This window comes from Apodemus sylvaticus, chromosome X, assembly GCF_947179515.1.
Source record: "Apodemus sylvaticus chromosome X, mApoSyl1.1, whole genome shotgun sequence".
Lineage (NCBI taxonomy): Eukaryota > Metazoa > Chordata > Mammalia > Rodentia > Muridae > Apodemus > Apodemus sylvaticus.
Window position 1 is genome coordinate 102,183,048 of NC_067495.1, and position 13,803 is coordinate 102,196,850.

Below are 13,803 nucleotides of genomic sequence, written 5' to 3' on the forward strand. Positions count from 1 at the left end.
GTGGTGGTGGTGGGGATCCTCTATCTCCTGAGACCCATGGGATCTCTGGTAGCTGCACAGAGCTCTAAGGCTCTCAGTTTTCTTGTCTGTTTAATAGAACTAATCTGGAACTGCCTTTGTGTAAGGGCAGGAAACCCAGAGCTTTGCCTTCAGTAGGGTAGTGTTTTTGTGATCCTTTTAGTCGTGCCAGTAGGATTGCCAGAGGAGAATCAATGAGACAGTAGATCATAGGTCACCCGGCAAGGTGGCATGCCCAGAAGGATTACTGCTGCAGCTCTTATTGTTTTTTTTTTTTTTTCCTGTGTATCTGGGTCTAATTCAACCAGCTGAACCCAGATCTTGAAAAGCCATGAAAGTCCACGAACAACATGTTTTTCTGCCTTTCTCCACCATAGCTGGTTTTCTGTGCAGTAACAATAACAAAGAGTGGCTCCTGTGTGTGAACAACAAACCTCTAAAGTTCCTCTTATCTGGTCTAGTAACTGCTGTGGCCTCAGAGGTTGCAGTGTTTGTCTCTGTTTAGGCGGGGTTGCCTAGGGAACAAAGTTGTTCTCTTTACCACTAAGTGACTGTGAGACAAGTTTTTTCCCCTTTCTTGTACAGAAAGTGCTTGTTGTCCGGAGGGTTTGATGGGCTATCTTTTGCCCCTCCCCACTCAGATCTCTTCCTTTCCTCACACCCCGTCTCTTCGAGACAAGGTCTCATGTAGTCCAGGTTGTTCTCAGGTGCTGAAATTATAACAGAATTGTACCACCACACCCCCAATCATATGGCACTATGGATAAAACCTTCCTTTGCTCTTTTTCAGCTTCACACAGGGGTTTGAAGTCTTTGTTGTTGTTTACATTTTTTTGAGACAGGATTTCTCTGTTTAGCCCTGAGTATTTTGGAACTCACTCTGTAAACCAGGCTGGCCTTGAACTCAGAAATCCACCTGTCTCTGCCTCCCAAATGCTGGGATTTAAGGCATGCACCACCACTGTCCGGCTGGGTTTGAAGTCTATAGGTGTCCTGAATAGTTCAAAAATCCCTCAGCTTGCTTTAAAGGGCTTGGGAATGAGGATTTAGAAGCCAGGTCAGATGAGGAAGGACTTCTTGGGGGCTGACCTCAGTTTGTTATCTATGTCAGAATCTATGCATTATGTATACCCCGAGCAAAATGACAGGTGTACACAATGACTTTGACATCTTGACTAGTGAGCTTGAAATAAGGTAGGGAAATTGGAGCTCAGGTGGCCAGCAAGCAGAGGTATTTAATGTTCAAAAGTTTTGACAATTGGAAAAGGCGGCCAACATGTGTGACTGACAGATCTGGGCAGTAATTGGGCCAAGTCATCTTGGTCACTTTGAGGATCACGGTTTTAAGAAAGAGTTCTTTCTGTTCAACTGCATGTGTCTAAATGATAGCTGTGTGTTTTACTGGAAGTCCAGATTAAATGAAGTAAGTGGCATGGGATGAGATCCTTGGGAACATGTGAGGCTCAAACTTGGCCTAGTGTCCAGTTGAGTCTGTCAGAAGAGGCACTAAATGTTCAATAGCTGGTCAGACAAAGTGCAGGAAGCAGCCCTTAACAGGCGCAGAGGGAAGCTGGAATAGACTTTGCCCACACAGCTGGTGAGAAAACTCTGAGGACTAATGGAGAAGCAGGCATTTGAAGGTTATCTTTTTTTTAGGTGGGGCTGAGAAAACAGACTAAAAGAATGTGGCTTTTCCACCTCTCACTGTCTCCTTTTCCCCACCAAAACACTTTATCATGCCCAAGACTGATTATTAAAATGCAGTCTGTGGTGACCCTTTCAGAAGCAGGAAGAAGCCCACCTGTGTTAATTTGGTTCCCCTTTGTTTCTTTAGAGCATTCTTGGGGGGGTATCTTTTCCAAATCTACCCTCAAGTTAAAGTTTGGTGTTAATAGTCAGTCATTCTGTAGCTTTCATATAAAGAGCAGGGCAGAGTAGGAAGGCTTCCAGGTTGAGTCCAAATTTGTATAAGAGCTGTGTGATTCTGGACAAGTTACTTAAACATGCTGAGTCTCAGCTTCCTTTATTGGGACAGTGAGGGACAAGAGCACAGCATGTTCTTTATGTAGGCCTATGTGAATGACAAACTATCATGAATGTAGCATAGTTCTGGCCTTTACCAGGTATTCAACAAATACTGTATTATAGACTAGCAATACCTCCCGTCTCTACCAGGTGTCACCCAGTTCATGTATGCACTCAGACAACAAGTTTATTTTTAGAAAAAAAAGAGCAAAGTTTATTGAAATTTCAAGCTACATTTGAAAAATCAAAATCCAAATCCTGGAGACTTACAGCAGGATAAGGTGTCAGAAAGTGGAAAGTGTTCACTGTCACAGACCCTCCTTACACGAGCTTCCTGGGTACATTTTCCAGGCCCCAAAGGGATCAAAACTAGTTACTCCTCTCGTCTACCACAGGACTCCACCCTTTGATTAACCCCAGAGTTTCCCACAAGAACTTAAAAAAAAAGAAAAACAAAAAACAAAAACAAACAAACAAAAACAAAAAACCAACCCAAAACTTAAAACAAAAATGTGAAGTCCAAACTGATCTTCTCTCAACCCCATTCTATGTAGTCAGCACCAAAGAACGGTGGGTTTGGCATTCCAAAGAGGACTTCTTGTCTTCAGTGGACAGATTGGGGAGGGCTGCAGCAGCAAGGCATCTGTGGCCGCATTGTGAGGCTGGTCTCCCCTCCCTCCCCTTATCTTGAGTCTTATATTTAATCTAAAGGACGAACTGATCAATTTGGTAAATTAGCACAGTCAAAAACTTAGCTTTAAGAGATAAGAGACAAGTCAGTACTCCCAAAGCTGGTTAGGCCCTTCAACATGTAGGTGTATGTGTATATGTATACATCACTACACTAAGATATAGATCTAGCCCTATGGGTGTTTATATACGCATTTATGGCTACATAGAAAAAAACTATGCCAATACTAACCAAACAGAACTTTATAAGCAGTCATCCCAAAGCTGTAACCCCACACTGGGCTGTGCACAAAGCCATGCATTATACAATATTAACCAACAGAAGGCTGATTTGGCTCAATCTCTCCCATCTCTGCCCCTGTCGGGAAAAGACAGAGGAGAAGAGAGAGGTTGCTTCTGCTTAAAACACAAGTGGCTTCTTCATAGGAACAGTCGTTGTCAGATGAAGCTGTGGAAGATGTCCATGGAAATGAAAAAAAAAAAAACAGACCCCTTATACTTTCTGGAGAACACTGGCTCGTATCTCAAAACTACTTTCTCCTTGGCCAGCTGTAACTAAGTTGCCCAGGCCCTGGGAGCCCCCAGGGCAGGTGACATGACAGGCTTACTGGCTTGGGGTTACTAGGCCCCACGCAACTCAGTCTCCAGAGACCTGCTCTTTGTCAGGGGTCTGTCACTGGAGTGGACCCAGATGGGCATGTCCTTGGGACATCTCTTGGCACCAGCTATGTTAGGTGTAAAGTTCTCCACATGAGATGACGCTTGGGGAGCCAAAAAACAAACTGGAAAGAACTAGGTAGAACAAGTTGTGGCTCTGCCCACCCTAAGGACAGAGCCACTTACACCGCAGAACCACCAGGGGCTTCTGGGGTTTCTGGGGCTTCAGATGCTGGCTCTTCCGGGCTCAGCCGGGACTGGAACTTTTCCAGTTGCTCTGGGCTTGCCAGCGTCTTCAGGAGGGTATTCTCACGCTCCAGCTGGGAGTTCTTCTCCACCAGCTCACGAATCTGCTCCTTTAGAATCTCCACCTCCTCTCTCACGGCATACATCAGATGATTCTTCACTAGATCCTGCCATGGAACAAAGCTATCTGTTAGCCATCATGGTCCTTCCGCAGCACTGTCACCCTGCTACGGATCTGCTGCCCTGGTCTTTAAGCCACCATCATGCAGCCCTCCTACAGTATATTGTGCCTGCAGATCAAGTCTTCACATGCTCTTCTCCGAGGCACTTATGACTCTGGTCCAGGAGAGTTGCAGGATTTGTTCTGCACCAGGTTGGGAACCCAGCTTTGTTCCAGGCAGGTTCCCTCACAGTTATTTATGACTTTTAAATCTGACTAGGGTAAGAGCTCTTAGTTTGTCCCAGTTAGGTGTAAAGTTATCCTGGGTAAGCCTTCCTGGGTTAAGCCTACAGTGCACCCCATATTGTTAGTCTGCTTTCCAAATACTCTCCAAGAATATGAAATTGTTATTTCATCTATTTTGGCATTTCCTCCTCTGCACAGTACACTTAGTCACAGTTGTCTTGCAGACTCAGACAGGACACAGGAACCTTGTTCTGGGGAGAGACGGAGCTTGCTTGCTATATACCCTTTGAATATTCTGAGGGATAAGGAATGTGACATTAAGCTTTATAGCACAGTCTAAGAGCTTGTCACTGAAACAAGTCTCAAGCTTCTGCAGCATCTTAGCTGCTCTGTGGAGTATCACCTTTACCTAGTCAGAGCCGGGCCAGCAAAAAGGGTGGGGTGCTTTGCTTTCTGTTTCCTCCCAACCCTGGCCCAGGTTCTGCAGAGGCACTGCAGTGCAACTGCATCCAATGAGCTCTGGTCCCTGCCAACTGCAGGAGGCAGACAATTCAGGAGTCCTGGCTCTCCCCTTGCACCATTCAGGAGGGAGCCAGAGGCTGCTGTAAAGCCCTGGGATGGAGGAGTCAAAAGGGAGCACCCTGCTAATTGTACTCTAAGGTCTCCAGTGAGGATGGGAAGCTAGCAGTTATTTTCCTTAGGGTCCTGGCTAAACACTTTTGCATCCATGCCCTTAAATCTGTTCAGACTTACATAAGCTGCAGCTAAGTCAGAGGACAGCAATTGACGCAGTGATGCTACTCACCATGGCCTGCTCAATCTTGTTGTCTAGGGCCACCACACTGGCTCCGGAGGCACTGCAAAGACAAAAAAGCATAGCCACCCATTAGTCACTCTAAGTACACAAGACAGCTGTGGCTGAAGGCTTCCATCTGCCCAGGGTCTTCCTCTCCCCTGCCTCCCTGGCCTGAAGTCCAGACACTTGAGTCTTTAGGTCGCTCTCCAGCCCCGGCAGGAAGCTGCACTTTCCCCAACCCCCATAGGTCTTGTGAGGGCTCCGCCCTGACTTCCAAAGGATTGGAGCCTCTCGGTTTCTGGGGCTCCCTGGCCTGAGCGGCCTGCTTTTGGGCGATTTGCAAACAATGGAGCGCGCGCCCAAGGAAGCCCCTACTGCAGGCCCCAAAGGTCCCAGACAAACCTACCGGACTCCGAACCTAGCTAGGAATTCCTTCTCGATTTAGAAGCTTCCGGCCTTCTCCCTGCCCCAGCCTCGCCTAGCTTGCCGGCCCTCTGTCTTCCTGGCTGCAGCTGCTGTTTTTCACCGCGCAGCAGCCGCAGGGACGCACCGCCGGCGGATCCCAGCGCGGAGGTGACCCCCCCTTCCTGCGTCCCCTACCCCCGCCCCTTCCCAGGATGCTACACCGCAGGGAACAGGGACCAGCGCAAGGCTAGCTAGCTAGCTAGCTCTGAGGTCCACTTCAGAGCCCTGCCCCCGCAGGCTCCCTAGCTCACTTCAGAGCTTGAGTTAGGACCAGTGGTTACCTGTTATCCAGTTTAACGGAAACCACATCCCCTCCAAGCAGAGAAGAGAAGAAGGAGATGGAGAAATTGTGCAGCTGATAGACCGCCACCTCCATGGGGGTCTGATACATTTCGGTGTTCATGATTCGGGTTGCCGGGAAGCTGTGCTTGGTTTGAGTGGCTGCTGGCGCGCCGCTATGGGCTAGGCTCTGGCGCTGCAGTCAAGGCCCTGGAGCAGGCAGTAGGCTGCAATGCAGACCCTGAGCCAGGCAGGCACGTCCAAGCTGGAGTTGAAGGGAAGTGACTCCAAGGGTGTCACCTAGTATGTCACAAACTCCACAGCCGCCAGTCCAACCCAGACTCAGAGATAATTTCGGCTCCTGCTTCTTTATATAGGAGGAGCCAGCTGCGTCACATGGCGTCAGGGGCCATGCAAATGAGTCCTGTACTGGGCTTTGTGGCCCAGTTAAACCACATCCCCTCCCTGAACCTTTAGTCAGGGACTGTAAACAGTTCAGCACTTTCTTGTGCCAATTGGCATTTCCAAAGAGGACTTTGGAGGCTGGTAAAAACCAAACCGGAGCCGATTTCTAGAGAAAGAAATGTTCTAACAGGAGGTAGAAAGCATTCAGCAGAGGGCGGTACTGCATTTAAAAGCTCTTCTTTTCGGGTGCCAGTCAGCATGCTCTAACTGGCTCTGCAGTCTTTCCAGTCACTAGGAATGCCTACCCCCACGATTCCTCACTTTCTCCAGCCGACTAACCCCTCAGTCAATCTCTTTCTTTGGAAACAGACTTTCCACCTGCATGTTATTCATGGAGAACCTGAGCTGTCCCCTCACCTAGCCAGATGCTTACCCAGCCTCGTACAAATACTAGAACCCACTCAATCCATCTCTTCCTTGAAAAGTACAGCTATGGGAATAATGGGCGGTCTGCATGAGATATAGGATGGACACATAGTAGGGAGCAGTGGGTGGATGACAGAGGATATTGAAAGCTGACAGGGTACTGGAGTTGGCAATGGAGTGACAACAGATACCGGTCCCTTTCTCTTTGGTCTCTCTACCCTACTCTGCCAAGAAAATACATTCAACGCCATTACCTAAGAGCCCTTGTCCTTTTTTTTTTTTTTTTTTTTTTTTTTTTAAATCTCCTGTGTATGGTCTTTTGCTGGTATGGATGACTGTGTACCACCAGTGCATTGTTGGATTCTCTGGGACTGGAGTTACAGAAGGTTGTGAGCCAGCCCTGCAACAGTCCACCCAGTCCTCTGGAAGGACAGCTCTTGCTTCTGAGCCCCTCTCCAGCCCCCCTTCCCTCTTTCCTTCCTTCCTTTCTTTCTAGACAGGGTCTGTCTACATAGCTCAGGCTAGCCTCTAATCACAAGTCTTCTAAATGCTGGGGTTATTTATAGTCTATAGCAACATGATTTCAGTTTTTAATAGCAACATTTTGTTACTTTTTTTTTTTATAAACAGAAAGCTGAAAAGAAAACTACAATCCAAAGTGAAATACAAAATGACTCAGGAAAGTCCTTTCCTGTGATAATGTAACAGTGTAAACAGGAACCTGAAGAAAGGAGGATTTAGGATTCTCCAGGTGTTCCCAAACTGAGAACCCTGAAGTATCGACACCAAGGGGGTCATGCATCACAGGAATCTCAAGTGCTGATAACAGTTCTGTCTACATGTGCATACTTTCTGGTTTTCTTTCAAGTTTTGTTTTATTGTTCCCTTCAAGTTTGTTTCATAAAATATGAAATAATGAATGATACAGGAAATTCAAAGAGAAACTCCATCCCAGGGGGAAATTTTGCCATAATAAGAATAAATCCACTTTTATTTACCAACTACTGTTTTCTCTAGAAATAAGTAAACTAAGATGATATGTTATAGCCCTAAGTGTCTAGTAGTAATGGATCCAACTATACATATACCATTGAAGAGTAGTTAATGATTCCATAGGAAACAAGGTTGCTGTTTAATAAAAATTACGTGTTTGTATTAAAATATAGTTTCATCCTTTTGGCATAAGAAAGGAAGGAAGGAAAAGGTGGCATCTACGCCTTGAGGTTCTTTCTTCCTACTCCTTCCTAAGAAAGGCCACCTGGTGGACAAAATCTGAACTGCAAACATAAGAAACAGCATGGGTAGAGAAAGGAATAAGCGATGCAATAACCAATACTGTTTACAACAACCAACCCAGAACTAGAGGAACGTTAAGTTCCACCAACGTATACAATAGTTTGCATGATGTTTAAGGTAAGTACCCATAAATCAGTGCCGCACAAGTTATGGTCCAATGAAATTCTAGTGCAATCATGTTATTGGAAAAGTACTGGGACCTCTTATCAGCAAAGGAGGTAATTATTTGCTTCAGGATATTTCTCTTAAACGGGTACCTGGTACTGACATCCTGGCCAAGGCTCCAGCCAAGCCCAATATGAAGGCCTTGACCTCTTCCTGGCTTTTAGTGCATTATAACTTAACAGTCACTGTTTTCAGCTATGAATTAGGGCTCAACTGGTAGATTTTAATGGTAACATATTCATTCTCACTGCAGTTGCAAAGAACTGAACAGTAAACTCTCCAAGGAAACCTGTTGCATAATCCCATTTCAGATCATTTTAGGTGGGAGATAATGTCAACCTCAGGACATTTTAAACTTCAGGCTCTTTGAACATGGTATTTACAACTAAGAGGTATCCAGCAAGCAGAACAAAGTATAGATAGTATTTATAGATCATCAGGAACGTTATCTGAAGAGAAAATAATTTTGCCAGGTAGTAGTGGCACACGCCTTTAATCCCAGCACTTGGGAAGCAAGAGCAAGTGATCTCGGAGTTTGAGGCCAACCTGGTCTACAGAGTTTCAGGACAGCCATCCAGGGTTAGGCAGAGAAACTGTCTGAAAAAAACCAACCCAACTCAACCAACCAACCACTTTTAAATTAGCAGCTTAGCTGTTCTTGGAGTTCCCTGCTCTATTATCTGCCATTTGCCACCTAGAGCTTCATGGTCTGAGAGTCTCTCTGAAGTTTTTCACTTGAAGATTCCAAGGGAGATGGTGGGAAGGCAGTGGGAGGCAGGGATAAGACAGGCAGGCAGAAGCAAAATAACAACAGAAAAATACAGAAGTTAAAACAATCATTTTTTTTTTTTTGATTTTTGGATTTTGGTTTTTTGGAGACAGGGTTTTTCTGTATAGCCCTGGCTGTCCTGGAACTCACTCTGTAGACCAGGCTGGCCTCGAACTCAGAAATCCGCCTGCCTCTGCCTCCCAGAGTGCTGGGATTACAGGTGTGCGCCGCCACGACCACCACCACCACCCATCCCCCAACCCCCCCCCTCGGCTAAAACAATAATTTTTGTGCAGATTCTATAATTTGGAAACTGTGACTGAGAAATTCAGGTAGTTTGAGAAAAAGAAAGAAAGAAAGAAAGAAAGAAAGAAAGAAAGAAAGAAAGAAAGAAAGAAAGAAAGAAAGAAAGAAAGAAAGAAAGAAAGAAAGAAAGAAAGAAAGAAAGAAAGAAAGAAAGAAAGGAAGGAAGGAAGGAAGGAAGGAAGGAAGGAAGGAAGGAAGGAAGGAAGGAAGGAATAGGGGGTTGCCCAGAAGGTTGCATTGAATTGCTCGCTAACTTATACTTCAATTAAAAAACAAGCTGAGTTTGAGAATCACTGACTGCAGTAGTTACCATTAATGGCATACTAACAATGGGTTGGCCTTGTGCTGGCTATACCACAAACCCTGCACTACCATTTACAAATGAAGAAATTGAGGGTTTGGCTACCTTGCCCAAGATAGTGAATTACATTGTAGTACCAATCTACTGACCTAGAAACTAAGTTTATCTGTGGTTCAAGAAGTGGGTTCACTGAAAAAGGAGAGGTTATAAAGAGGAGGAATGAATTGGAGGTGTCAGATACAGGTAAGGAGGAAGAAAGTGTGAAGAGAAAATGCCTCTAGGATGCCAGCAAACATCGGTGGTATACAAGAGGTTCTAAGGGCAACTTTAAGTTTTGAGCATAGCCAGCTGTTTGACATTTAAAGATGGGGAAAATATTCAAACTGTCCCTAAGAACTTTAGAAGAGGGTCATGTTCATTCAGATCAATTCAAAACAGTTGTAAAGTCCTCAAAGTCATGTCAGTTTAAGAAATGGGAGTCACTAATCTAACTTGGTAGTTCCAGAAAGGTATGAATATATATAGTTTCAGAGCACATGCTATTCCAAACAAAGTGTGTAGTCTTGTAGTGACAATTACACTTTAATCAAACCTCAAAGTTTTGAGCCCCCACTTACTGGCATCCTTAATTAAATCTCCCTGTTTTTTCTTATTCTTGCTGTTTCCCAGTCTTTAAAATTAGGTCAGTAAGATAACAAACTTTGCTGGGCATTATTTTGCTTTTAATCCCAAGAGGTGGGAGCAGAGGCAGGAATGTTTCTGTGAGTTCAAAAGTCAGACCAACACAGTAAACCTTTGTCAAAGGAGAAGGAAGGAAGAAGGGAGGGAGGGAAGGAAAGAAGGAGCAAGCTTATTCCAAGCTTTTTTTTTTCTGAATGATCCACTATCCCGTAGATTCAACCCACACTTAGACCAGTCTCCCTTCTTGTATATACCCACAGTTCTGTTATATGAAAAGTAGGCTTTATCTTAGTTTTCAAAGAATGACAGAACCCTAGTGTTGGTTGAAAGAAAACTAACTTAAATGTCTCCATACAAAGATTTCCTAATAACAAGGACAAGAAGATTGAAGGAGGGGAAGAACCTAAATCATTAACTTTCTTCTTCTCAAAATAGTTGAACAAAACCTTGGAGTGAGGTGGAAGATTGCACAGTACATTATATCGATTATCTGGTCTAATACTTCTGAATAAATTGCTGATCATATCCTTGTGTCCTGTGCAAGTGCAGTCCATAAAGGAACTAGTAAGTAACCTAACGCTTCAACAGTCCAGCAACACAGAAATAGAGCCTAGATCTGGAGCCAGCACACCAGCAACACTTGCCTTCACTGGCTTTCACTTTTAGCTCTAATCTCAGTACTTTGCAAGGAAGTAGACGTAACTGGCCAAAGGAGAGTGTTGTAATGAGGATGGAACCAACCTTTCTCATTTCAAGAGCCCCTGAAAGGTAATGTATTGCTTGAGCTGGCAGAATGCAATCACATTCTCATTGGTCTATTCTACTTTATAAAAGCCAAAGTCATCAGGACAACAGCTCCTGCTACTTGGGGTTCTGACTAGACAGAAGATAGGTAACTGGGAAAAATCCTAGTAGCAGAAGTTTCACACTGGATGGAAGCATGCTGAAAAGGGTGGAGAGCAGTCTGGGGTGGGTGTGGTAGGTTGGAGGAGGCAGTGAGGGGGAACATCTTACTTCCCTTTTTGTCACACTTGAAGCATTGTATACCACATAGCCAGAAGGAAACTATTTATAGGAAAGTCTTCCGTATTTTCTACAGGGAATGTTCCACCCAAGGATTCAGCAATATTGCCAGCAAAACACAGGGTCCTATGTCAGGAGAAGCGGAAAAGGACATGATGCGAGAGGTGTGGGACCAGCCACAAAACAAACACTGGGTTAGGAGCTAGAAAGGAAAATACAAAAAGGATATTGAGTGTCTGAGCATTAGTACAGTGCTAATGGGATGGGTAAAAAAACATCTCTCCCCATTTACTCCTCAACCACAACCCCCTCCTATCTGAGGTTCTATCTAGTTCTTATTACTTACTTGTCCCCTTTTCTGAAGAGGCTTGGGGAATAAGGAGGCTGAAATGTCATGGTATAATCTGTCCTTGTTTCTTTCTTATCTTCTCTCTTCCCCTCTGGTTCCACTCCAATGTGGAGACTATAGACAGGAAGGCAACTGCCACTTACATAGTTATTTTGACTCCATGGAAAATCCCCAAAGTCCAGAAGGAGGGAAGCAAGAAGAAAAGACGTTGACAGAGAAAGTGCCTTGTTCTCTGTAGATCGTGTGACTTGCCTTGCATGGCCAGGGCTTAGAGCCCTAATTTTGTTGGGCAGGAAAATGGGAAGGATGTAGATGCAAATGCTGAAGGCAATGGTGTAGGGGAGGGCAAAGGCAATCCTGATAAAAAGATACTCTCTTGGAGAAGCAGCTCTAGCAAATGATTTGGGGCACACCCTGGCACTGGATGATGGCGAGAGCAATGAATTGTGCCTTTCAGCTCCCTTCTGGACAGGGTCCCAAGTGAGCCTCACAAACAATCTTTGAGTGACACTAGGGATGGCAGGAAGAACTGAACTCCATTTTAAAAAGGCATTCTACTATCCCCTGGCCCTCATTCACAGAAGTAAAAACTGCTCTTGTCAAACCACCTCCATTACCTCAACTTTGATGGCTAACTATTGGGATGTCTTCTATTAAGAGTGTCATCAGGAATGCAGTTTAACTTTGGATCTTAAAGGTCATGAACCTCATGTAAGTGTTTATACCTGCCATTTCCCTGATGTCTTGAGGCTGGTACAATCAACCTCCACAATTGTTATAAGCCTTATTTTCACCCTCACCAATAATTGATCTGTAGACTTCCTGAAAAAGGAAGTTTGTAAAATTAACCTAGGTAAAAGCAAACTAGGTAATATAAGACATATATTGTGCTTTCTTCTGGAATATCTTAAGTTTGTGGCAACATCAGAAGTTCTCCCTACTATTAGACCTTAGTGAAAGGTTTATTTAAAGGGGAAAAAACCAAACAAACAAAACAAGAACAAGGGCTTGGTACAGGAGAGTAGCTTGGAGTTCATGTGCACCATACCACTTCCACCTCTGGGCCTAACTTCACTCCATAGGGAGGGCTCAGTTTTTCTTATTCGCTTCATGTCCTCTCTTTGGCCATTGCTTACCTGGAGCAACCACAGAATATGGAGTTTCTGTAGGACAATTTTTTTTTTCTGACACTGTGGCTGACAGTGCCAAGAAGAGTTTGTAATTCAAGGCTAATATAGGGTTATAGGGTTCTAACCTCTCTCTGCCATATGCTTGGCCTTCCTCCGTTGGCCAGCTCTTGATCCTACTCTCATTCTATATGATTAAGTAGGTACTGAGGCTGTTTGCACCCCATCCCCAGGTTAAGAGACTTGTTTACAAAGGCAAGTAACTGCTCTCTTAAATTCTTGATCCACTGTAACCTTACAAGAACTGGAGAAAACAAGAGGGAAATATGGCAAATAAGCATGTTTGTTTAATCTGCTCCAGTTTATACAGGCCAAGGAGACACTGGCAGGGCCTTCTTACCCACATGGTTCTATGAAGCCATCCTGAGAGTCAAAATTCCAGATCGTTTTTTTTTTCCCCCTAGCAGTTGCCAAGGTTACTTTGATTGGTACAATCAAGGACTTAAGGCTACTAAAAATGCTTAGGAGACAAAACCCAAGAGGACTCGATTAGGGTGGCAGAGCCAACAGAAAAGAGGCTTACTAATAAGGACTTTGTCAGGGAGGCAGAGATAGCAAGCAAGGAGTTGTGAAGAGGGCAGAGGCTCTAAAGTAGAAACCTGGCTCTACTATGTGTGCCACAATTAAACAGACGACCTTTGAAGTAATACAAATTCTTTCCAAAATCTAAAGATGGTTAATAATGCCAGCCCCTTCAGGGCTTTTGGCTCCTGAACCCACAATAGGTCTCATATTGTGTTCAGTAGAGCCCCCTTTATATCACAGCTATTCAACAACATTCACTTGAGGTGGATCCTTGGGCCTCTTTTGTGGGACTCTACAATGTGTGGAGAGAGGCTATGTAGATTTCAAAGCATCTAATCTGTCCTACTCTATCCTTGGGCTTTCTGGATGGTGAAAAGGCAGCCAGATGGAGTGGGAGGCAGTGGGGAATGTTTGGAAAGTAAGGGTGCACTTGTCTTAAAACAGAAAGCAGAGAAATAGATCAACTTATTTCTTGGGCAGCCCTCCCCCCCCACCCCCCGACCCAAAAAATGCTACAAGGATAAACCTTCTCAGGAAGAAAGAGAAAAAAAAATAAAACACTCTCATATCAGTCTCTCAGTCTCTCTCTCTCTCTCTTTCTCTCTCTCTCTCACACACACACACATACGCACTCAGGCATGCACTCACGCATGCACTCATGCATGCACACACACACACACACACACACACACACACACACTTTCCTCAACCTTTCACACAAGAAGGTCATTCCTTCCAGTTTCCCTCTCCTTATCTTTCTCTGTTCTTCCTTTCCTGTTTCCAGCTTC

At 44.6% G+C, this 13,803-nt stretch overlaps 1 protein-coding gene across 5 annotated transcripts in view; it reads right to left on the bottom strand.

The window, feature by feature from the left end:
* Nucleotides 1-3,205: 3,205 nt before the first annotated feature.
* Tsc22d3 (TSC22 domain family member 3) overlaps nt 3,206-13,803 on the bottom strand; it is a 57,596-nt gene continuing 46,998 nt past the window's right edge. For 3 of the 5 annotated variants that reach the window (XM_052170720.1, XM_052170724.1, XM_052170722.1), the window contains exons 3-4: nt 4,848-4,899; nt 3,206-3,803 (exon numbers count right to left, since the gene is read on the bottom strand). In XM_052170720.1, coding sequence (XP_052026680.1) covers nt 3,573-3,803; nt 4,848-4,899 — 283 coding nt within the window. In that variant the 3' untranslated portion in view covers nt 3,206-3,572. Of the gene's footprint in view, nt 3,804-4,847; nt 4,900-5,244; nt 5,348-5,584; nt 5,936-13,803 lie in introns of those variants that run through there. The other 2 variants (XM_052170721.1, XM_052170723.1) reach the window with 2 other exon arrangements.